Source organism: Canis lupus, chromosome X, assembly GCF_011100685.1.
Source record: "Canis lupus familiaris isolate Mischka breed German Shepherd chromosome X, alternate assembly UU_Cfam_GSD_1.0, whole genome shotgun sequence".
Classification (NCBI taxonomy): Eukaryota; Metazoa; Chordata; class Mammalia; order Carnivora; family Canidae; genus Canis; species Canis lupus.
Window position 1 is genome coordinate 120572132 of NC_049260.1, and position 22946 is coordinate 120595077.

General features: G+C 41.2%; 1 protein-coding gene and 1 pseudogene across 1 annotated transcript; one reads left to right on the forward strand and one right to left on the reverse strand.

Moving 5' to 3' along the window:
* The first annotated feature begins 338 nt into the window (after positions 1-338).
* On the forward strand, positions 339-5208 carry GPR50 (G protein-coupled receptor 50). Its single transcript, XM_038586649.1, has 2 exons — positions 339-525; positions 3500-5208. Exons 1-2 carry the CDS (start codon positions 339-341, stop codon positions 5206-5208), a joined length of 1896 nt encoding a protein of 631 aa, XP_038442577.1.
* A 10981-nt stretch (positions 5209-16189) lies between these two features.
* Positions 16190-16689, reverse strand: LOC492214 (annotated as a pseudogene).
* Positions 16690-22946: the final 6257 nt, after the last annotated feature.

The window sequence follows — 22946 nt, forward strand, 5'->3', positions numbered from 1 at the left end:
AGCAAGGTACCTGGGGGATGGGGAGGAGCAGCTAGAGGGGAAGCACAAACAAGGCAGTCGGAAGCAAGACGACACCTCGCAGTGGATTTGTCCGAGAAGAGTTGGAGACCAAAGCGGGGGTGTTCAGGGAGTTCTGATTGGTCGGGGGGAGGGACTTGGGGTGGGGCTAGCCACCTCTTGAGGCTTTAAAAGCTCATCGGAGAGGGGCGGGATGCTGTCATTCGCTCTCTGATTCTCGAAGGGGAAGCATCTCTCCCGAAGCTCCAGAGCTCCTGGTGACAGAGCAGGTGTTCGCGGTCCTGACCGGCTGGGAGATCCTAACGGGCTCCGGCGGCAACATGGGGCCTACCCTGGCAGTTCCCACCCCATACGGCTGCATCGGCTGTAAGCTGCCGCAGCCAGACTACCCACCGGCTCTCATCATCTTTATGTTCTGCGCAATGGTTATCACCATCGTCGTAGACCTGATCGGCAACTCCATGGTCATCTTAGCTGTGACAAAGAACAAGAAGCTTCGAAATTCTGGTAAGCCACCCTTCCTTCTTCCTACCCGGCATTCAGCCACTTGCCACCCCCTAGGGCATTAGTTCGGGCGCGTGAGACAGCGAACCCCGGGACAGGACCCTCACACCGAAAGTCCGTATCCCCAAATTCCCTGCGAACCTGGGCGGTGATGTTATGCTGGGGCCCCATTAATTTAGAGCTTCTCAAGGCCGAGGGAGCTCAGGAAATTAGCTTTTGGCGTCCAAGATCAAAGCCCGGGTTCCCGCGGTGCGCGGTAGACCTCGGAGCCCTGCCCCGTTGGAGACGTGATTCGGAGGGAGCCGGCACCCGAGCCGAGAGTGCGGCCACCGTCTGGGGACAGCACGCCGAGCCAGACGCCGCAGAGGTGGCCGCGCCAGGGCAGCGCGGGTCGAAATGATGCGGAGGGAGCCGCGGGGTTGCGACCCGCTCCGGGAAAGTTAAGTTCTCGGCGGCTGCGGCGGCTGCGGCGGCTGCGGCGGCGCCTACAGGAGCGCAGCTCAGCGGCCTCGCACTGAGCCAGCGGAGCCTCCGCTGCCGCGGCCCGGGGCTCCCGGGCGGCTCCGGGGCGGCGGAGCCCAGACCGTAGCGCCTGAGCGTGGAGCGGGGTGGTCTGAGCCCGCGGGAGCCGAGCTCCGTCCGCCCGTCCCAGGGCGCACGGCGGAGAGAGCAGAGCGGCGGGCTGCGCGCAGCAGGCGGTGGCAGCGACGGCAGCGGCGGCGGAGATCGCGAAGTCCGTAAGCGGGGGTGCTGGGGGGTCTCCGGGCTGGGCAGAGGAGAGGCCCTGGAGTCTGGCGTGTGGCGCGGGCGGGGGGCTAGAAGACTGCAGAGCGGGGCGGGGATGGCGGGAGGGTCGCGGGGGAGCTCAGAGGCGGGGCGGGAGACGCGGAGAGCGCTGAGAGCACGGGGAGCTGGGACGGGGTGGCGCGGCGGCCGAGAATCCCCTCGCTGCCAGCCGGTGCCGACGGGAGGGGCGGGCTGCTATCTGGGCTGGGGGGCGTGGGAGGCTGCTGGGAGCCGCGGTCTGTGGGGGGCCGGGGGAGCGAGGGTGGCAGACGTTGCAGAGCGGGGAGCCCCTTTTGCAAGTTGGGCGGGAGACGGGCCCGGGAGGGGAGGGGAAGCAGAGGAGGGGAGAGGAGGGGCAAAGGAGCCTGAATTCCGCGCTCGGGTCCCAGGAGGGAGGGGTCGGCGTCCGGGGTCTCTGCTGCTGGGGTCCCGGCTGGCTGGGGCGGGGGGGGGGTGGACGAGCGGGGAGAGGGGCGGGGTGAGAGGGTCGGGTACCCGCTGGACCCAGCGGGCGGGGGGGGGGGGTGCTCGGGGAGAGGAGGCCGCCAGTCTCAGGGGGATTAGTCTGCCGGGATGAGGAATCCCAACTACCATCTAAGTTTCAAAATTCACGGATGGGCACACAGTCATTAAAAGTTTTCTTCTAAACTGGTGGGCGTGTTTGATTTCTTTTTGGTCCCCTGGAGACGTGGGGCCGCACGCCTGGACCTCACCTTCGCGCCAGCAGTGCGGTCCCAAGGAACCACGGAGCCCCAGGGACCACCTGCGTAGCCCATTTTCTTTCTTTACTTTTCTTCTTCTTCCTACCCCCCCTTTCCCCTTCTCCTTTCTTTCCTTCTCTAATTCAAATAAAGGTTTTTATGGTTGTTGTGGTTTTGTATTTAAGGCTTTCCCCTCTGTCTTTCCCACTCTCCATCACCCAATTCATTTCTTTGAGAGAAAACCCTAGAAAGAACCTCTGGGTAGAAAGCGCTGAGGCCACGCCTTGGCTGCGCTGGCAGGAGAGTAGAGGGAACCATTCCTTTGCCCTTTTAAAAAGTGCTCATTTTCTCCTAGTCCAAGATGAAGTGCAATATGTCGCCAAACCAATGCTAATTAGCAACGAGGTGTTTCAAAAAAAAAGGGGGGCTGTGCGCCTGCCTTTGGCCTCTTCCTCCTTTCTTTTGGAAAGGCTTTTTGCAGAAACGTTCCTACCGCTGCCCTACAAAACAGGAGTGGGGGCCGCCCCCCCCCTTGACTTTCCTGTTTAGCCACAGGCTCCAGTAAAGTTCTGTGCAGGGGCGGGAGCTCTTACACAGGGAGTCGAACGCGCGGGTGCGCGGCTCTGCGCTGGACCCGCAGGTAGTGGGCACTTTTGCTAATCCTTGCAGGGATTTTCCTGATTGCTTTTCTCCCTACGCACTTTTTTGGTTTCAGACTAAATTTTACAGGGTGTCCCCCTCCTTCCCCTCAGTTTTCACCCTTTGCCTACCTCGGAAATGGTAAGTACTTACTGGGCTTGGTCGTAGATTATTGTCTGATCGCGTTTTCTTAAGAAGACGGTGGCCTCTAGCGCCCTTTCTCGGACTGTTCTCCTTACACATGTTTGCGTTGTAAAAGCAATGCAGGGCCAGAGAAGGCAGAGGCTCATTCATTTTTTTGGGGGGGGGATGTTGGGGGTGGTGGTTGAGGCTTCCTGACATTCCTCCAATCTCTTCCCTTCCCCCCATGCCTCCAGCCACTTCCTACCCCCAGCTTTCCGGAGCTGCCTCTGCGCCCCTCCCCCTTCTCTCCTTATCCACCCCCCCCAGGGAAAAAAGTTTGTATTTTGTTTTTGTCTAAGATGGTGGCAGCATGTCCCTGTGTGAGTTTGAAGGGCTCCGCAGAGGGCTTCTGTGCTTATTGCTTTCTGCCATAAATTGCTTTTTTTTTCTCAAAACAGACATGACATTGAAAGGAAAAAGCTGCACAAACGACAGGTCTCCCAAACCTGCTTGTGCATGCCTGTATGTGAAAATAAGAAAACCCAAGACTACTTCTTTATTTTCTTTTTAATTTTTTTTCAAGACTACTTCTTTAAAAGAATTCTAGAATCGTAAATTGTCACCACTTCAGCTGGCTTTTTCCCTCCAGTTTCACTTTATTGATTTCCATACGTGACCGTTTATTTTTCTCTGTTTCCCTCCCCTCCCCTCTCTGATATGTTTTTCAGGCAACATCTTCGTCGTGAGCCTCTCCGTGGCCGATATGTTGGTGGCCATCTACCCCTACCCTCTGATGCTGCATGCCATGGCCATTGGGGGCTGGGATCTGAGCCAACTGCAGTGCCAGATGGTCGGATTCATCACCGGGCTGAGTGTGGTCGGTTCTATCTTCAACATCGTGGCAATCGCCATCAACCGCTACTGCTACATCTGTCACAGCCTCCAGTACGAGCGGATCTTCAGTGTGCGCAACACCTGCATTTACCTGATCATCACCTGGATCATGACCGTCCTGGCTGTCCTGCCCAACATGTACATCGGCACCATCGAGTATGATCCTCGCACCTACACCTGCATCTTCAACTACCTGAACAACCCTGCCTTTGCTGTGACCATCGTCTGCATCCACTTTGTCCTCCCTCTGCTCATCGTGGGCTTCTGCTACGTGAGGATCTGGACCAAAGTGCTGGCAGCCCGTGACCCGGCCGGACAGAATCCTGACAACCAGCTTGCTGAGGTTCGCAATTTTCTAACCATGTTTGTGATCTTCCTCCTCTTTGCAGTGTGCTGGTGCCCTATCAACGTGCTCACTGTCTTGGTGGCTGTCAGTCCGAAGGAGATGGCAGGCAAGATCCCCAACTGGCTTTATCTTGCAGCCTACTTCATAGCCTACTTCAACAGCTGCCTCAACGCTGTGATCTACGGGCTCCTCAATGAGAATTTCCGAAGAGAGTACTGGACCATCTTCCATGCCATGCGGCACCCTATCCTGTTCCTCTCTGGCCTCATCACTGATATTCGTGAGACTCGGGAGGCCCGTGCCCTCGCCCGTGCCCGCGCCCGCGCCCGCGACCAAGCCCGCGAACAAGCCCATGAACAAGAACCTGCCCGTGCCTGTCCTGCTGTGGAGGAGATGCCGATGAATGCCCGGAATGTTCCACTGCCTGGTGACGCTGCAGCTGGCCGACCTGAGCGTGCCTCTGGCCATCCCAAACCGGCCTCTGGCCACTCCAGGTCTGCCTCTGCCTACCGCAAGTCTGCCTCTAGCCACCATAAGTCCGTCTTTAGCCACTCCAAGCCCGCCTCTGGCCACTCCAAGCCCGCCTCTGGCCACCCCAAGTCTGCCACTGTCTATCCTAAGCCTGCCTCTGTCCACTTCAAGGCTGACTCTGTCCATTTCAAGCCTGCCTCTGTCCATTTCAAGGCTGACTCTGTCCATTTCAAGGCTGCCTCCAACCACCCTAAACCTGTCACTGGCCACCACATTCCTGCTGGCAGCCATTCCAAGGCTGTCTTGAGCCCTGCCACCAGCCCCCACAAGCCCACAACAGGCTACATCAAGCCTGCTGCCACCCACCCTGAGCCCACCACTGCTGATAATCCTGAGCCTGCTGCCGCCAGCTCCCCCCAGCCAGCGATCGCCAGCCCCCCAGAGCCTGCCAACGCTGGCCACCGTGAGCTCACTGCCTCCAGCTGCCCTGAGACCACCGCTGCTGGCCACGTTGAGTGTGATGTTGCTGACCTCCCTGAGCCTGTCTGCAGCCCTCCCAGTGCGTCTCCCGAGCCTGCTGCCAGCCCACTGGAGCTTGCCGCCGCCGCCAACCTTCCTGACCCCACTGTGACCACCACCACCACCACCACCACCACCACCACCACTGATTATCATAAGATTGTGGTTATTGATGTTGAAGCTGATTCTGATGAAATGGATGTGTGAAACATGCTCTTAGGGGTGGTCAAGTAGTGGTCCACTTTCAAGTTTGTTTAGCATATGTAATTCAAAGTGACATAACCTACTGCACCTGCACACAGACACACACAGACCCACAGACATGGTGTAAGCTACATCCACTCTGTAGGCATACTCCTTTACATCACATACTCTGAGAAAGTGTGTTTGTGCGCGTGTGTGCGCTTGCTATTTTAGAGACCAAATTTCCCCCAAGTTTGATATCTGTTGTTCTGAGCCTCCTTTTCTTCCTATAGTTGACCTTGAGCCAACAGTGGTCCTTGAAATTTTAGACTTTGACTTTCCCCCACTCCCATGTCCCCCTTTCTTCCCTCTCCTCTCTGTTCCTGCTTTCTTCTCTCATCCCCCCCAGGGGTGAGGGAGGAGTGCTTCTGTAAGTAAATGTGACTGCAAAGCTTTACATTTTTAAGTGTGTAACTCTATATTGTACTTTTAATGGCAGTCAGAAAGGTAGTTTTGATAAAGTGCAAGTACTTGAAATGGTTTCTTTTCTAAATTTCAACAAGATATGATCCATATCTGAAGAACACAATTTGATAAGCTCTTATTAAAGTACATTTTTCGGCCTATGAGTTCAAATTGCAAAAGGAAAGATATGATCAAACGTAATTATTTCTAATTTATGAAAATTCAAACTTTGGTGCTGATTTTTATAGTCAAATGGGAGTGCAAAGAATGAGCTGTTTTTACCTTGTTTGTAGTCACTTACCTTTTTAAGCATTTGCCAAAATTTTCTTTCATTTAGTTCCAGAGAAACAAATCCACTCATAAACTGGTTTCTTCTCCTAAAACCCAAATTTCTGGTTGCCAGGATCAATTATCTTCATGTACTTAATATTATAATTCAAAACTACCCTTTATCTCAGATTTTTTTTGACAACCTGATGTTTCTACATAATCAATTTTTACATTTTTTTTTCATTCTGAAGGGAATTCAAGATAATATAGCTGGTCATCAGAAGTTGTGCTCTCCTCCCTTGTCTGTCAGGCTTGCAGCTAGGGACGGAGGCAGGAGGAAAAGATGCCACACCAGCCAATCCCACTACCTTTGGCTGAGTTTTTGTGATACACGACCTTAAGTTGTACATGTCTTGTATCAGCACACCTGATAGCCTGGGAAAAGATTTTTGTCTAGAATTCAAGAAAAAAATTGTTTAATAAAAATTTCAACTATTGATTCAAACCAACAACTTAAAGCAAAGTTTACTGTATAAAAGCGTGTAAGGATGAGTGGATATGTATTATACTGCCTTAATTTGATTCTGTATTTGTGTTAGCAATGAAATAAAAGTGTTTTTGTGGCTTTGGTGTGTGAATTGTTGATAAATTCACTTCCTCCACCGGATCCCTTGTGGGGAGAGTCAGGAGGTGGGTGGAAAAGCATTGACCCTGGGGGATCAGAAGACTTGGGTACAAGTGCCATCCTTTCTATGACCTAGTTGTACCCCACGGTAAGTCATATGACCACCACTCTGCCCAGTTTCTTGGCTCAGCAAACTGGCCAGGTTGGGGTGGGGTGAGGGGGAGGAGGGGCTCCCTGGGTTTGGCGTGTGTGGTGACAATGGATGACCTCACTTGCCTGCTCTTAGACTTCTGGACCTTGCCTGCCATGGCTTCTGAAAACAGATCCCTTTTTTACCCCCATCAAAGGCATGAAGCCAGACCCCGATAATGTCACAACCCCAGAGCCTGTTGGGACCAAGTAACAGAGCTCATGAACCAGGGAGGGGAGGCACAGAAGTGGGATGCAGGAGGACAGGTGGTTTCTTTTCTAGCTGGAAGATGGGTGGCAAGACCCCAGCCACTGGGCAAGGTTCCCTGACCTCAGGAACATAGTCTCAGAAGAACCTCTGATGACAAGGAAATGCCCAAAATAAGGTGCTCTGCAAAAATAAAAATGGATTCAAAATAACATACATTAGGATAACAATTTTGTCAAGAAAAAATGTACACTTAAAAGTGTACATATACATAGACACAGAGTTATACACATGTAATCATTCTATACAGGTTTAGCCAGACAGTATAAACTGAGGTCATCTTAACTTTCCGTGCCCAAATGACAGTGGTGTTTGAGCCCCACAGAATGACTGCTGGACTTTAGGCTGACTCCCTGTGTGAAACTTTTGCCAAATATTACTGGACACCCCGAAAGGGTATTTCCTTCCCGGCTCACAAACTGTTCTATAGCCAGTATCTCCTGCCATGTTTTCCAGGTCTCCCTCTCAGCCACCACCCACGGAGCTTTGCTCTGGGTGAGATTGCAAGTATTCAAACCAAGGGTGCTGTGAGCCAATGCTCTAAACTATTATTCTCCAAGGGGGTCAAGGAGTACAGACTTCTGAGAGGTGAGGGGAGGAGAGAGAGAACTATACATATTTTTTTACAACTTTGTTCCACACTCTGCTCCTGAGTGCCTGAAGCAACACTGCTTATGCCCAGAGTCTTACAAAGTCTCATGAAGAGGGCACTGTGGCCACTCTGCTCACCTGCTCACCCACCTCCACCCCTGCACCCCCGCCCACTGCCAGAACAAGCTGCAGTTCGAGCACAGAGCCAGGAGACATTTCTGTCTGCCTCTCCACTCCCCAAAATCAAGGAGCCTCATAAACACATCTCTGATTTACCACCCCCACCATGAGTGACAAAGATAGGACTCTGAGTCTCTGTGGTCAGGTTTAAGGGATTTTGTAGTTCTCCATAGGACAATGCTAGGCTTCTCATTTTATGCCAGTGAGAACACAAGGGCTGGTTTTGCTGACTTCCCCAAAGAGAGAGAGAGAATCCATCTCCAGGTGAGTTTAAATCTCTATAGTTAAGGGATTAAAAAAAATTGCAAGCAACTTTTAAATGACGGTTTCCCCCAGTTTCTTTTTTCACCTTTTTATATGGATATATAATGTACACACTGTAAAGTGAGAGCTTGGCAAATTTTTGTGTATGTACATATCCATGTAACTACCACTCTGAGCAAGATATAGTCTTCCAGAAGGCTCTCTTTTGCCTTCATTTAGTCAATACTTCATCTAAAAGCAACCACTCTCCCGACCTCTATCTCCATACGTTAATTCTTTCTGTTCTAGAACTTCATATAAAAAGAAGTATACAGTTTGTAGTCTATTGTACACAGTGTCTTTTTTTTAAAACTGATAAATATACATAACAAAAAATTTCCATTTAACCATTTTAATTGTACAATTCAGGGGCATTCAGCTCTTTCCCAGCATTGCATAACCATCACTATTCATTTCCAGATGTTTTTCATCATTTCAAACATAACCTCTGTAGCCATTAAATAATAGCTCCCTATTCTCCCCTCCACAGCTCTTGGTAATCTCTATGAATTTGCCTATTCTAGGAACCTCATATAAGTGAAGTCACACAATATTTGTCCTTTTGTGTCTGGCTTCTTTCACCAGCATAATGTCTTCAAGGTTCATCCACGTTGTAGCAAGGTGTCAGTATTTCATTCTTTTTATGGCTGAATAATATTCCATTGTATGGATACATCATTTTGTTAGTCCGTTCATCCATTGGTGGACTGTTTCCACTTTTTGGCTGTTTTGAATATTTGCCTGCTATGAACATTGATTTTCAAGTATTTGGTTGATTTCCTGGTTTCAATTCTTTGGGATATAGATATAGGAATAGAATCGACAAATCATATATTAGTCTGGTTTCTTTTGCTCAATATTAAGTCTTTGAGATTCATCCACTTTTTTCGTGTGTATCAGCAGTATGGGGAGGTTTTGTTTTATTTTTATGCAATACTCTACAGGATGAATATATCACAATTTATTTAGTGATTCTGTAGATGGACTCTTGGTTGACATTTGGGTTATTATCAGTTTGGGGATCTTATAAAAAATATTTCCATTAACATTCTTGTACATCTCAATTTTATTTTATATTGAGATATAATTTTACATACAGTGAAGTACATAAATCTTCAATGTAGAGCTCAATGAATTTTTATGTATGTTTACACCTGTGCATCCACCAGGGAGATCAATATATAAAATATTTCCAGCACTTAGAAGGTGCCATTATGCTAATTAATTTTGCTGGTTCTTTAACTCCATTTAAATGGAAGCATACAGAATGTAGTTTGTACCTGGCTTTTTTTGCTTATCATTTTGTCTGTTATATTTATGCATTGCTTTGGTAGAAATAGTACATTCTTTTTTATTGCTGTGTATAATTCCATCATATTGAGTACAGCAATTTTTTATCCATTCTACTATAAATGGACATTTGGGCTATTCTTGGGTTTGGGGCTGTTACGAAGAAAACTGTTATGAACATTCTTGTACATGCCTTTTGGTACACATATGGATTCATTGCTCTTGGAAATACACCTAGGTTTGGAATTGCTGAGTCATGAGTATGTGTGTATTTAGTTTTAGTACACACTGCCAAATATTTTTCCAAAGTGGTTGACCCAATTTATATTGGCATCAGCAATGTGTATGTTTGAGGTGCTCTGCATTCTTGCCAACATTCAGTAATTTTGGCCTTTTAATTTTAGCTATTCTACTGGTCTAGTGCTGTTTCATTGTATTTTCAATTTGCATTTCTTTAATGATTAATAATGTTGCCCATCTTTCACATGATCATTGATCATTTGGATATCTTCTTTAGTGAAGAGTCTGAACAAAAATTTTGACTGTTTTAGATTTGAGGTTTCTGTCTTACTGGCAGTAGAAGTTCTTTATATATTCAGGAAATATATACAAATTTCGCAAATATCTTCTCTCAGTCTGTTGTTTGCCTTGTCTCTCTCTTAATTGTATTTTTTGAGGGGCAAAAGACCTTAATATTATGAAGTCCGATTTAATCAGTTTTTTCTTTTATGACTATGCTTCGTGCTTAAGACATTTCCGATTACTCTAATATAATGAATATTCTCCTAGGTTTTTTTTTCAGGAACATTATAGTTTTGCCTTTAACATTTAAGTCTATGCTTCATCTTGAGTTAATTTCCTCTGTTCAGTGTGAGGTATCAGTCAAGGTTTGATTTTATTACATAGCCATGGTTCGTATTTTCATTTTATCACCACCATGTATTGAAAAAACCATCTTTTGCCCACTGAATTGCAGTGGAGACTTTGTTATAAATTAATCATATAAAAATAAAAATTATCTATTCTCTCTCTATCATTTATCTATCTTTCTTGTCTAGTCTGTCTCATTAGCCTATGTGTCTGGCCCTTCATCAAAGTCACATTGTGGTTTTTTAATTTTAATTAAACTATAGGTTATATACAGTGATAGGCATACATATTAAATGTAGAACTAAATAGATTTTATCTCACATGTGCATTTTTATATCACCATCTTCCAGATGAAGGTGTAGAACACTTTATAATCCCAAAAGGCTCTTTCATGCCCCAACTCAGTCAATATATCCCCCCCAAATACCATCAATCCACATTACTTTGAAAAAGCAGATCATAAGCTGATACATAATTTTGTTAACAAATCCATTCATATACTATGAAAAGACATATATTTTAATGTTTTCTATAGTAAATATATACATGTATTTTTTAATTGAGATATAATTCATCATTTTAAAGTATTCTATGAATTTTATCATTTTTAAGTATTTAGTGCAGTGTTTTTCTTCTTTTTTTTTTTTTTACTGGATTCACAGAGGTGTACCATCATCACTGTTATCAGTTTCTTGAATATTTTCATCACCTGGGAAGAAAATCTGTATTATTATAGTCATTCCCTATTACCTCCTTGAGGCCCCATGACAATCACTAATGTACTTTTTGTGTCTACAAATTTATCCATCCTAGACATTTCATATAAATGGAATTATATAATATGTGGCCTTTTGCATTTGGTTTCTTTCATTTAGTATAGTTTTCAAGGTGCATCCATGTTGTAGCATGTATCAGAATTTTGCTTATTTGTAATGCTGAATAATATCCTTTTTAAAGAAAGATTTATTTATTTGAGAGAGAAAGAGCATGAGTGTGAAGGGCAAAGGGAAAGGAAGATAAAAAGACTGAAGCAGACTCCACACAGAGTGCAAAGCCTAACTCAGAGCCCGATCTCAAGACCCTGAGATCATGACCTGAACTGAAACCAAGAGTTGGACACTTAACCAACTGTGCCACACAGACGCCCCATATTCTTTTGTATGTATACACCACTCGTTGTTTATCCATTCATCTGTCAATGAAAATTTGTGGGGTTTTTTGTATATTTTTTATTGGAGTTCGATTTGCAAACATATAGCATAACACCCAGTGTTCATCCCGTCAAGTGCCCCCCTCAGTGCCTGTCACCCAGTCAATGAAAATTTGAATTGTTTCCACCTTTTGCCTATTGTGAGTATACTGCTATGAACATTGACATACAAATATATGTTTCTGGATGTGGGAAACTAGAGATAGAAAAACAATATGAGCCTAAAGGAAACAGAAGAAAAGAAACAGTAAAGATCAGAGCAGAAATCAATGATATTGAAAACTGGAAATTGATATATAAAACCAATATAAGGTAAAAGCTGGTTCTTCGAAAAGATCAGTAAAATTGATAAACTTCTAGCCAAGCTAAGTAAGAAATGGAGAAGACACAAATTGCTAATATTGGAGATGAAATATCAGTCATCACTCTTGATCCTGTGGGCATAAACAGGACAATAAAATAATACTATGAACACGTCTATGCCCATAAATTTGATAACTAGATGAAATGGACCAACTCCTTGAAAGATATAACCTACTAAAACCCACACAAAGAATTCTGGGTAACTCCAAAGCTGTTATGTACTCTCCTGTGGCTGCTAGGCTTCTGTTTTTCATGATTTCTATTAGTTGTGAAGTTACTGATTTTCTAAGCTACAGTAGAGCTAAGGGAAGGGAACAGAATTAGGGAAATTTAAAGCACCACCAAACTCCCTGTTCTTACTAAGATTCAGTCATTTTTATGGAATAAACTTTCCTCGGATTGTTGTAAGACTTAAGTTAACTTCTAGAGTTCTGAAAAAGTCGATTTTGACAGTTTTTGTGATGTTCTTGCTTTTATGGAGAAGTACATTTTTGGAAGCTCTTACACTACCATTCGAAAGTGCCCTCCTGCACTTTGATTTCTTTTCACTTGGGTAGTACGTCATATAAATCACTCCACATCAGTTATGGAGAGCTGATTCATCCTTTCTTACAGCACCATTTACTCAAGCACTCTTCTATGTATGGACATTTAGGTTGTTTCCAATACTTTGCAGTTAGAAAATATGCAATGAACATCCTTGTGCATATGTATTTTTGGATTGTTGGAAGTTCATCTTCAAGAATAGCTTCTTAAAATCTAAATTTCTGGATTGAAAAGTTCTATTAGGTCTTGCCAATTTCTCTCTGGAAGTGCTGTATTGCTTTGCATTCTCAGCAGCAATGAATCAGCGTGCGTGTTTCCCTATAGACTTATCAAAAGATTCTATTGTCATATTTCTCACAGTTTTCCCTTTCTGCTAGGTAGCAAATGGTATCTCAGTATACTTTTTATCAGTGATTCTCTATATGTAGTGAGTTAGAATATTTTTCTCATGTTTAAGGGGAATTTTCATATTCTTTTTCAAGGTGAATTATCTGTTTATATAGTTTCCTCACTTTTTGGTTCTTTGTCCCTCGATTTTATAAAACTTCAGATTGCTCTTTTTTTTTTAATAGAGTTGCTAATCACAAGTCATGCCTGAGCCTTGATATTTTTCTTGTGCAAATATTTCAGGTCAAATTAAATGCCTTTTTCAGTGGCTATGAGTCACTGTGATTAAATTCAAGTTATTTGAGAATCTCATTAATCAGCTGCAAAGGTTCCAGAAAAGGTTCAATAACCTGAGTAATTTTCATTAGAGTCAAGCCATACAGGGACTGAGTTTTTACTATTGAATGAAACTCCTGTGTGGGGTCAGGAGCGGAGATGTAGGAAGTTGGTAAGAAGTTTTCTGATAAAGTGTAAAATTATGAAGCACGAGTCATTATTCTTTTGTAAGTTAAAAGAGGAGGGTGGAAATTAAACGAGAAGGAGCTATAACTTTAGGAAGAATACTTTTAAAATGAGGGTTAAGGGCAGCCGGGATGGCTCAGCGGTTTAGTGCTGCCGTCAGCCCAGGGCCTGATCCTGGAAACCCAGAATCGAGTCCCACGTCAGGCTCCCCGCATGGAGCCTGCTTCTCCCTCTGCCTGTGTCTCTGCCTCTCTATCTGTCTCTCATGAATAAATAAATAAAATCTTTAAAAAAATAATAAAATGAGGGTTAATAGTTGGGTAGATTAGCAGGAAATACAGTGAAAGGGCAAGCAAAAAACAATTATCATAGATTTGATACATATTTATTGAATATTTATCATGTGTAAGACTCTCTTCTAGGCATTTAGAGTCTGTGGGAATTACCAAGATAAACAAGGGAGAATCTGTGACCTAATCTAGAGACCTGAAATGAACGATGTGGCCTTTCATTTAAGCTACCATTTACTAAGCTCCTACGATGTGATAAGCACCACTCAAGGGACTTTACTTCTCTTATCTCTAATTGTCATAGAATCACTGCCAGGTTAATATTATTTACTCTTATTTTTAATAAGAGGAGATTGAGGCCAAGAAAGGTTAAGAAACTGGTCTAGAGTCAGAAAGCTGTCAAGTTGGACAATTTGAACTCCCATCTGCTTAGAAAATGCCGAATACCAATTTTGAATACTTTATAGTGAATTCTGTTAAGATTAATCAAAGCAGGTTAGCCTAAGATAACAGCAATAGCTAAACTTATTTCATAATTTCTATGTCAAACATGGCACTCAACAATTTACATGGATCATAGCTAATCTTGAGATAAAATTTAAATGTTTGGACTCTGTTGCACATCTGAAACTAATGTAACACTGTGTGTCAACTACACTTGAAACAAAAATAAATAAATGTTTGCATTCTTTATACTCTTTCTGACACTACCATCTACCTTATTGTCTACATTGAAATCCCAGGTTTCATCCAACACTCCTACCTCACCCATGTCCATTTGGTTGACCAACCCAGTACATTCTGCTCTTCAATAGCAATTTAATTCATCTTTTGTTCTTAATCCTTAGTCTGAACCACCATCATATCTTAGATGGATTACTTTAAGTGCTTCTATACCCATCTCCCAACCTTTCTAATCTACTTTTTGTAAATTGCAGATCCAAATACATTGTTCCTCCAGTCCTCCTCCTACCTTTAGCCTGGCAGTTCCTTTCCTTGACCCACTCCATACATCAGCTCTATCAAACTGCCTTGCTCTTCTCTGGTCCTGTCTCTATGTCCCTCAGTTTCTAAGAGTTCTTCATTTTTAGGTGCATTTTCATGGTGCAATTGCCACGCAATTTTTAAAATTCTTTATTTAAATTTAATTTAGTTAACATATAGTATATTCTTAGTTTCATGGGTAGAATTTTGTGATTCATCAGTTGCATGTAACACCCAGTACTCATTATATCTAGTGCCCTCCTTAATGCCCATCACCCAAGTATCCCACCACCTCCCTTCCAGCAACCTTCATTTTGTTTCCTAGAGTTCAGCAACTCTTCTGGTTTGCTTTCCTCTCAATTTTCACCTTATTTTATTTTCCTTCCCTTCCCCTATGTTCATCTGTTTTGTTTCTTAAATTCCACATATGAGTGAAATCATATGGTATTTGTCCTTCTCTGACTTGTTTCGCTTAGCATAATACTCTCTAGTTCCAATCATGTCATTGCAAATGGCAAGATTTCATTCTTTTTGATGGTTGAGTAATATTCCATTATATATACAATAGATATTATATATGTATATCTCACATCTTCTTTATCCATTCATCTGTCAGTTCACATTGCCATGCAAATTTTTAAAAGCAAATCATGTTTATTAGATTTCTTTTATTGCCTTTAGATTTTGAGTCATAGTTCGAAAGACCTTCCCTACACCAAGATTAAAGAGGAATTCCCCTATATTTTCTTTTTTTTAAATGTATTTTATTTATTTATTTATGAGAGACACAGAGAGAGAAAGGCAGAGACACAGGCAGAGGGAGAAGCAGGCTCCATGCAGGGAGCCCGATGCGGGACTCGATCCCGGGTCTCCAGGATCACGCCTTGGGCTGGAGGCAGGCGCTAAACCTCTGAGCCACCAGGGCTGCCCTCCCCTATATTTTCTTCTGATACTTGCATGATTTTATTGTTTACATTTAGCTCTCTCATCCATCTGGAGTCTTTTTTTTGTTGTTTTTTTGTTTTTGCCTATGCTGTGATATGGATGTAATTTTATCTTTTTCCCTGTGAAATTATCTGGGTCTGCATTTTTTTATGGAGTAGTTCTTTTTATAGAAATTGGTCCATTTAAGCTTTCTAACGTTAATGTGGTCAATTTCGGTAACTTGAATTTCCTTAGGAAAGTATTCATTTCCTCAAGTTTGTTTACTTAGAGGACTCATAAATCTAAAAATTTCATTTGTTTCAAAGGTAATTTTTCATCTTGTCAGTTCTTATTTTGTGTATTTGTGCTTCCTTTGTGTGTTTCTTTTCTTGATAAAGTTAGCAAGTACTTTGTCTATATTGTTAATCTTTATAGAATTATACCTTTATTTCCTGAGCTATTGTTTTTATCTTTTCTTCATTTATTTCTGCTTTTATCTTTGTTATTTTCTGGTTTATTTTGGGTCATTTTAAATTCTTTTTCTAGTTTAATGAACTTGGAATTAAACTCATTTTTTGTTATTTCAGTTTTCTGGATAAAAGTGTATAATGCAAAAAAATTTTTTGCCCTATCCTTTCCTTAAATGCATCCCATAGATTTTTTTTTTTTTGACAGATCCTGCCGCAGGTTTATTTGTACAAATAGTACAGGAGGACATCAGGCCCATGCAGACAGAAGCCCAGGGGTCATACCAGTCCTTCCATCCTCACACTGGCAGACAGAAGCCTCTACATTGGAGGCTTTGTGGCCCCCTTTGTGGGGGCCTGGGGACTTTTGGGAACCTTTGCTGCATGAGTAGAAGCAGGAGCCGGAGCCGGGGTTGCAGCTACAGCCTGGGCCTTGGTTTGAGCCTTGGCCTTGGACTTTGGCCGGTAGAGCCTGAGACCTTTGGCAATGCGGGTACATGCCTTTCCCTGAGCTTGGGGTGAGTGGTGTAGGTAAGTCGATTGAGCTTATGGCTGTTGCCCTTTGGGATCTTGGGCTTAACCTCCTTGGGCTTGACAAGGGCCTTGATAGCCTCGGCACGTGCAGTCATGGCCTTGGCATTGTTGGTCTGCATCTTCTTCAGGCCCTTCTTGTTGTGCTTCTTGGCAAAGCACATGTTCCTCAGGAACTTGGGGTCTACCCTCTTAAGAGATTTGTATCTTTGTGATTGGAGTTTCTTGATGCCATTTCTGTGCCATTTTTGTGACTGGTTGTGCATGGTGTGGTTCTTGAACTTGGCCATGTCTGCACTAAAGCCCAGGGCTCCCCAAACCATCCCATAGATTCTAATAAGTGATACCTTTATTGTTATTATTTTTTTTCATTCTGTAATTTCAGGTTTTTTAAATAAGATTTTATTGATTTATTTGTGAGAGACACACAGAGAGGCAGAGACATAGGCAGAGGGAGAAGCAGGGAGCCTGATGTGGGACTTGATCCCAGGACCCCGAGATCATGACCTGAGCCAAAGGCAGACACTCAACCACTGAGCTACCCAGTGCCCTGTAATTTTTTTGTACTTGCCATGTCATCCAGAAGTTGTTTAATAGGAGATTCCTAAATTTTGAGGAAGAAGGGCCTTTCTGCTTTTGTTTTTGTTGGTACACTCTATTTGTGATTATATGTTAATCAGAGCAAGTTTTTTGTGATATTTATATTTTATGAAACTTACTGATGTTTTCTTTGTGACCTAATAAATGATCAATGTTTGTCCATGTAGCCGTGGACACTTGAGAAGAGTGTCTGTATTACCTATTATCACGGTATAGACCTCAACATATATTCAAAATATCTATCTTATTAATTATTGTTTCCTAATCAATATGCACATTCTATCTCCATACATATTTTGTCCATTCGATTTATATTGTACTAAAAATGGTGCTTTTAAGTGTTTTATCTGTCTATGTTTCCTTGCATTCTCTGTAGTTTTTGCTTCGAAAAGGTGGTCACTGTGTTCTTTGGTGCCTATATATTAATAAGTGTTATCTGTTTATTGTGGACTGTAACTTTAACATTGAAATTGTCATTTGGGGACCCTGGGTGGCTCAGCGGTTGAGCCTCTTCCTTCAGCTCAGTTCATGGTCCTGGGGTGCTGGGATCAAGCCCCACATCAGGCTGCCCGCAGGGAGCTTGCTTCTCCCTCTGCCTATGTCTCTGCCTCTCTCTGTGTCTCTCATGAATAAATAAATTAAATCTTTTAAAATAATGTGTCATTAGTTGTCAGTTTAATACTTTTGGGCTTGAATTCTATTTTGTTTGATATCAGAATCACTACACTTTCTCTTTTTCTGTTTCCATTTGCCTGGTGAAATTTTGTCTATTCCTTGATTTTTCGTTTTTCTTAATCAGTTTGTTGTAGGTGTGTATATTATATACAATATATAATTATCTTTTAGTCACCTTTCTTGAGGTATAATTTACCTAACAAAATGCACCTATTTTAAGTGTGCCTATGATTTTTAGTAAATCTATAGAATTTTGCAAACATCAACCACTATCCAATGTTAGAACATTTCTATGACCTGAGAAAGATCCCTCATGGAAATTTGCAGTTCCTCCCCATTTTTCTCCCCATGTCAAGGAAAGCATGGATCTACTTTCTGTCTCAAAACATTCACCTTTGTGAGGAAACTTCATATAAATGAAACTGTACGATATGTATTTCTTTCACATGTGGCTTCCTTCACTTAGCACAAAAGTTTCTGAGATTTATCCTTGTAGCGAGTATCAGTGCTTTATTCCTTTTACTATTAAGTAATATTCCATTATATGCATATGCCACATTTTGTTTATTCATTCATCAGTTGATAGGCATTTGAATTGTTTCTACCTTTTAGTTATCATGAACAATGCTCTTATAAACTTTTATGTACCAGTTTTTGTATGGACACGTGCTTCCAATTTTCTTGAGTATATATCCCTAGAAGTGGACTTTCTAGGTGATATGCTAAGTCTATGTTTAAATTTTTGATGATATGGAGGTTTCAGTTTCTTTCCATTCTAACACATACTCTTCTTTTTCATTATAATCATTCAAATAGTTATGTAATATCATTGTGGTTTTATTTTGCATTTTCCTAAAGACCAATGAGGTTGAACATTTCTTCATGTACTTATTTGCCTTTCCTATGTTTTTGGTGAAATGTCTATTCAGAATTGCCCATTTTGAAATTGAATTTTTGTTCCTTTTTCTTAATAACTTGTAAGAGTTCTTTAAATAGTCTAGATATAAGTACCTTATAAGATACATGATTTACAATGATTTATTCGATTCTATGGGTTGTTTTTTCACTTTGTTGATGTTAATCATGTTTTAAAATTTTCTTTATTTTTGATGCTTTGGCTCCTTGGGGCCTTGCTGACTCTAGAGAGACTGTTCCTCCCTCTCAGGGCTAGTCAATTCTTGAAATGCCTGTAATATGCTTTTCATATACAAACCAATTACTCCAGAGCCCACACCCCCAACCACCTCCTTTATCTGGATCCTACTCTCCAGTAGGTAATATTCTCCTGCCCTAATCACCCCAGGGCTAGGTTCTAGAAAACTAAGGACAGTCTCTATGTCCCAGAGCCCACTGAATTTATTCAAACTAGCCAGTCCTAAGCCTGATTACCATGCCTTGCCCATTCCTTCCCATGGAAACTACTATAAAGGCTTTTGCCCATGTGTTTTCCCACTCCCCTGACCAACCTCATACTTCCACATGTGGTCCCCCGCATACTATGCTATGTCTCCAATTTCTAGGGACCTGGATGAATTTCTTCCTTTATGACAGTAATCTCTGTGTCTGAATGTCTACTATACCTGATTAAAACAAAAACAAACAAGTGCCAGGTTCTCTTAACACATGATGGTGCCTTTTAAAGCACAAAAGTTTTCAGTTTGATGAAGTTTAATTCATCTATTTTTTTGTTACTTGTGTTTTTGGTGTCATATCTAAGAAGGCTTCCCCTAACCCTGGGTCACAAAGACTTATGCCTATATTTTCTTCCAAGAGTTTATAGTTTTTAGCTCTGACATTTAAGTCTATGTTCCATTTTGAGTTAGTTTTTATGTATGGTGTGAGGTAAGAGTCTGATTTTATCTTCTTGCATATGGATATACTACTGTCCCAGTACCATTTGGTGAAAACATTTTTACTCTATTAAATTACCTTCATAACTTTGTAAAAAATCATCATCTGGGCTTATTTCTAGGCCCTATCTATTCCTTTGATCTATATATTTATTATTATGCCAGTGCCATGTTGTTTTGAATACCAAATACTATAACTTCTTTTCTACTTTGCATTATTGGAACAAATCCTACTTGGCCATAGTGTATTATCCTTTTTATGTATTCCTGGATTCTATTTATTATCCTCTTTAAGATTTTTTTAAACAACCATTTCATGAATAATACTGGTCTGTAATTTCTCTTCTTGTAATGCTCTTTTCACATTTTGGTATCAGTATTAAGTTTGCATGGTGTATCTTTTACATCCATTTACTTTCAATCTATGTATATCATTATATTTGCAGTGAGTTTCTTTTCTTTCATTTGTTTGTTTGTTTATTTATTTATTTATTGAAGTGAATTTCTTTTAGAGTACATATAATTTGGTGATATTTTTTCATCCATTCTGACAATCTTGGTCTTTTAATTGATGCATTTAGATCTTTTACATTCAGTACAGTGATAGAATTGGATTTAAGTCTACTATTTAATTATTTGGTTTCTGTTTGTTGCCTCTGTTCTTTATTCCACTGTTTTGCTTTTGTTAACTTATTTTGGGTTATTTGAGCTTTTTAAGTATTCATTTTATTTTCATTCTTTAAAATTTTTATTTAAATTCCAAACATACGGGCAGCCCCGGTGGCCCAGAGGTTTAGCGCTGCCTTCAGCCCAGGGTGTGATCCTGGAGACCTGGAATCGTGTTCCATGTCAGGCTCCCTGCGTGGAGCCTGCTTCTCTCTCTGCCTGTGTCTCTGTCTCTCTCTCTCTCTCTCTTTCTCTCTCTCTCCCTCTCTGTCTCTCATGAATAAATTTTAAAAATCTTTTAAAAAATTTTAAAAATAAATAAAAATAAATTCCAAACATACAGTGTTATATTAGTTCCAAGTATACAATATAGTGATTCAAAATGCCATTTATCACCTAGTGTTCATCTAGGATAAGTGCATTCCTTAATTCCCATGACCTACTTCACTCATTCCCCAGCCACCTCCCCTCTGGTAATTATTATCAGCTTGCTCTCTATAGTTAACAGTATGTTTCTTTTTATTTTGTCTATTATGTTTTTGATTCCATATCTTTGTACAGTTTCCTTATTGGTTTATCGATAGACCAATCTGTATCTTATCTAGCTACATATATATACATATATTTATGTTTGTTAATATTAGTTAAACTATGTATTATATATATGTGTGTGTATGTGTGAAATAGAATATACAAGACTCTCAACCATATAGATTTCTTTTCTCTTTCCTCTTTCTATTGTAGTTGTATCATGTATTATACTTATATACTTTGAAAACCCCATCCCTAAATGTTATAATATTTACTTTCAACCTTTACACATATTTTAAAGAACTTGAATGACAAAACAGTCTATTATATTTACCCAGATGTTTAACATTTCTGTTCCTTTTCTTTCATTTCTGATGTTCTAAATTTCCTTCTGGTTTTATTTCCCTTCTGTCTGAGAGATTAATTTATTAATTCTTGTAGAGCAGATCCGCTGGCAGAAATTCACTTACTTTTTCTTCATCTGTGGATGTCTTTATTTATTTAACCTTTATGCCTGAATAATATTTTCACTGAGCAAAAAATTGTGGATTAAAAGTTCTTTTCTTGTAGCATATGAAAAATTTTGATCCATGTTCTTTTGAGATTTCTGCTGAGAAAAAAACCCACATCATTCAAATTATTATTCCTTTCTAAGTAATGTGTAGTTTTTGTCATGCTACTTTCAATATTTTTTTCATGTCTAGTTTTGAACAGTTTGATCATACTTGTCAAAGCATGGTTTTCTTTGTCTTTATCTTGTTTAGGCCTCCCTGAGCTTCTTGAATATGTAGGTTTACATCTTTAGTCAAATTTGGGGAGTTTTCAGTCAGTATGTCTTCAAATTTTTGTTCTGCAAATATTTCTCCTCTCCTTCTGGGACTCCAATGACATGAAAGAAGAATGATAGAACTTTTAGTTTTGTCCCACAGGTCCCTGGGTCTTTTCATTTTATAAAATTGTTTTATTCTGTCATTCATATTGAATAATTTCTATTGACCTATCTGTAAGTTTAAGAACTCTCTCCTCCATCATTCTCCAATCTTCATGGAGCCCATCCTGTGAAGAGTTGTTTTGTTTTTGGTGTGTGTGTGTGTGTGTGTGTGTGTGTTTGGTTATTGTGTTTTTAAATTCTATACTTTGCAATTGGTTGTTCTTTATGACATTCTTTCTTTCTGAGACTTCTATTTTTCTACTTACTGCTAGAATGTTTGCGCCTACTTCTTGGGATTTAATAATAGCTACTTTAATGCTTTGTCAGATAACTCTCACATCCTTTTCATCTTGGTGTTGGAATTTGTTGTCTTTTCCCATGAAAGTTGAGACTTTATTGGTTTTTCATATTTTTCTTTTTCATATCTTCATTTCCAGTGATCATCATTTTTGTGTAAATCTACTTTTTTAACTGGAAATAGAGTAGGAGGCTTGTGTCTTTCATTCAATATTGTGCCTACTTGTGTCATCTGTTTTTACTTGATAGTAAGCCATGATCTCTACCTCTTCTCATTTCTAGTACATAAGAGAATTGTGTATTCTTGCCTGTTTTCTCTTGTAGACTGATAGGGTGAGATGCTGATCACTCAGTGCTTGGGACTGGGTAGAAGTTTTAATAAAACTTAACTCTGGTTCATCCTCCTTCCTTGGACATGGCCCTCTTATGCTCTTAATTGAGAACCATGTAGGTCTCTGTTTCCTCCATCCTAAAAGAATTAGGGATGGTAATGTCAAAAGAATGAAGTGGTAATATAAACATTCCCACAGATAGTAATGATAGAAATGGGATAATATGATTAAAAAAATTATTTAAACGTACTGAAATCCCTGTAAGAGGAACCAGAATAGAGATGATAATTTACTCTAAAACTTTAAGCTATAAGATTATGATTTTGTTGCTTCTGGCCCAAGAATGGTTTCCAAGCCCCATAACTATGACTACTGGTGGAGATTGTCTTACCAGCTGAAGGGGTCAGAGTATAGAGTTTGGTGATGTAAAAACAACTCGAAACTTAAAGGGGGAAATTCTAGAAACATGATCGAAAATTTAAAATGTTAACCCTGTTATCAAGAAAATGCAGAAGGAATGTGACCAAAATTTTAAATATAAACTACACCCAAACCCCTAAATAATAGCAAAAAGCTGTTTGACACCAAAGAGGAATTTATTCTTAAAATATAGAAGAAGGTAGAGATTTAGGCTCTAGATGGAACCTAGAGTTCTTTCAAGGGTC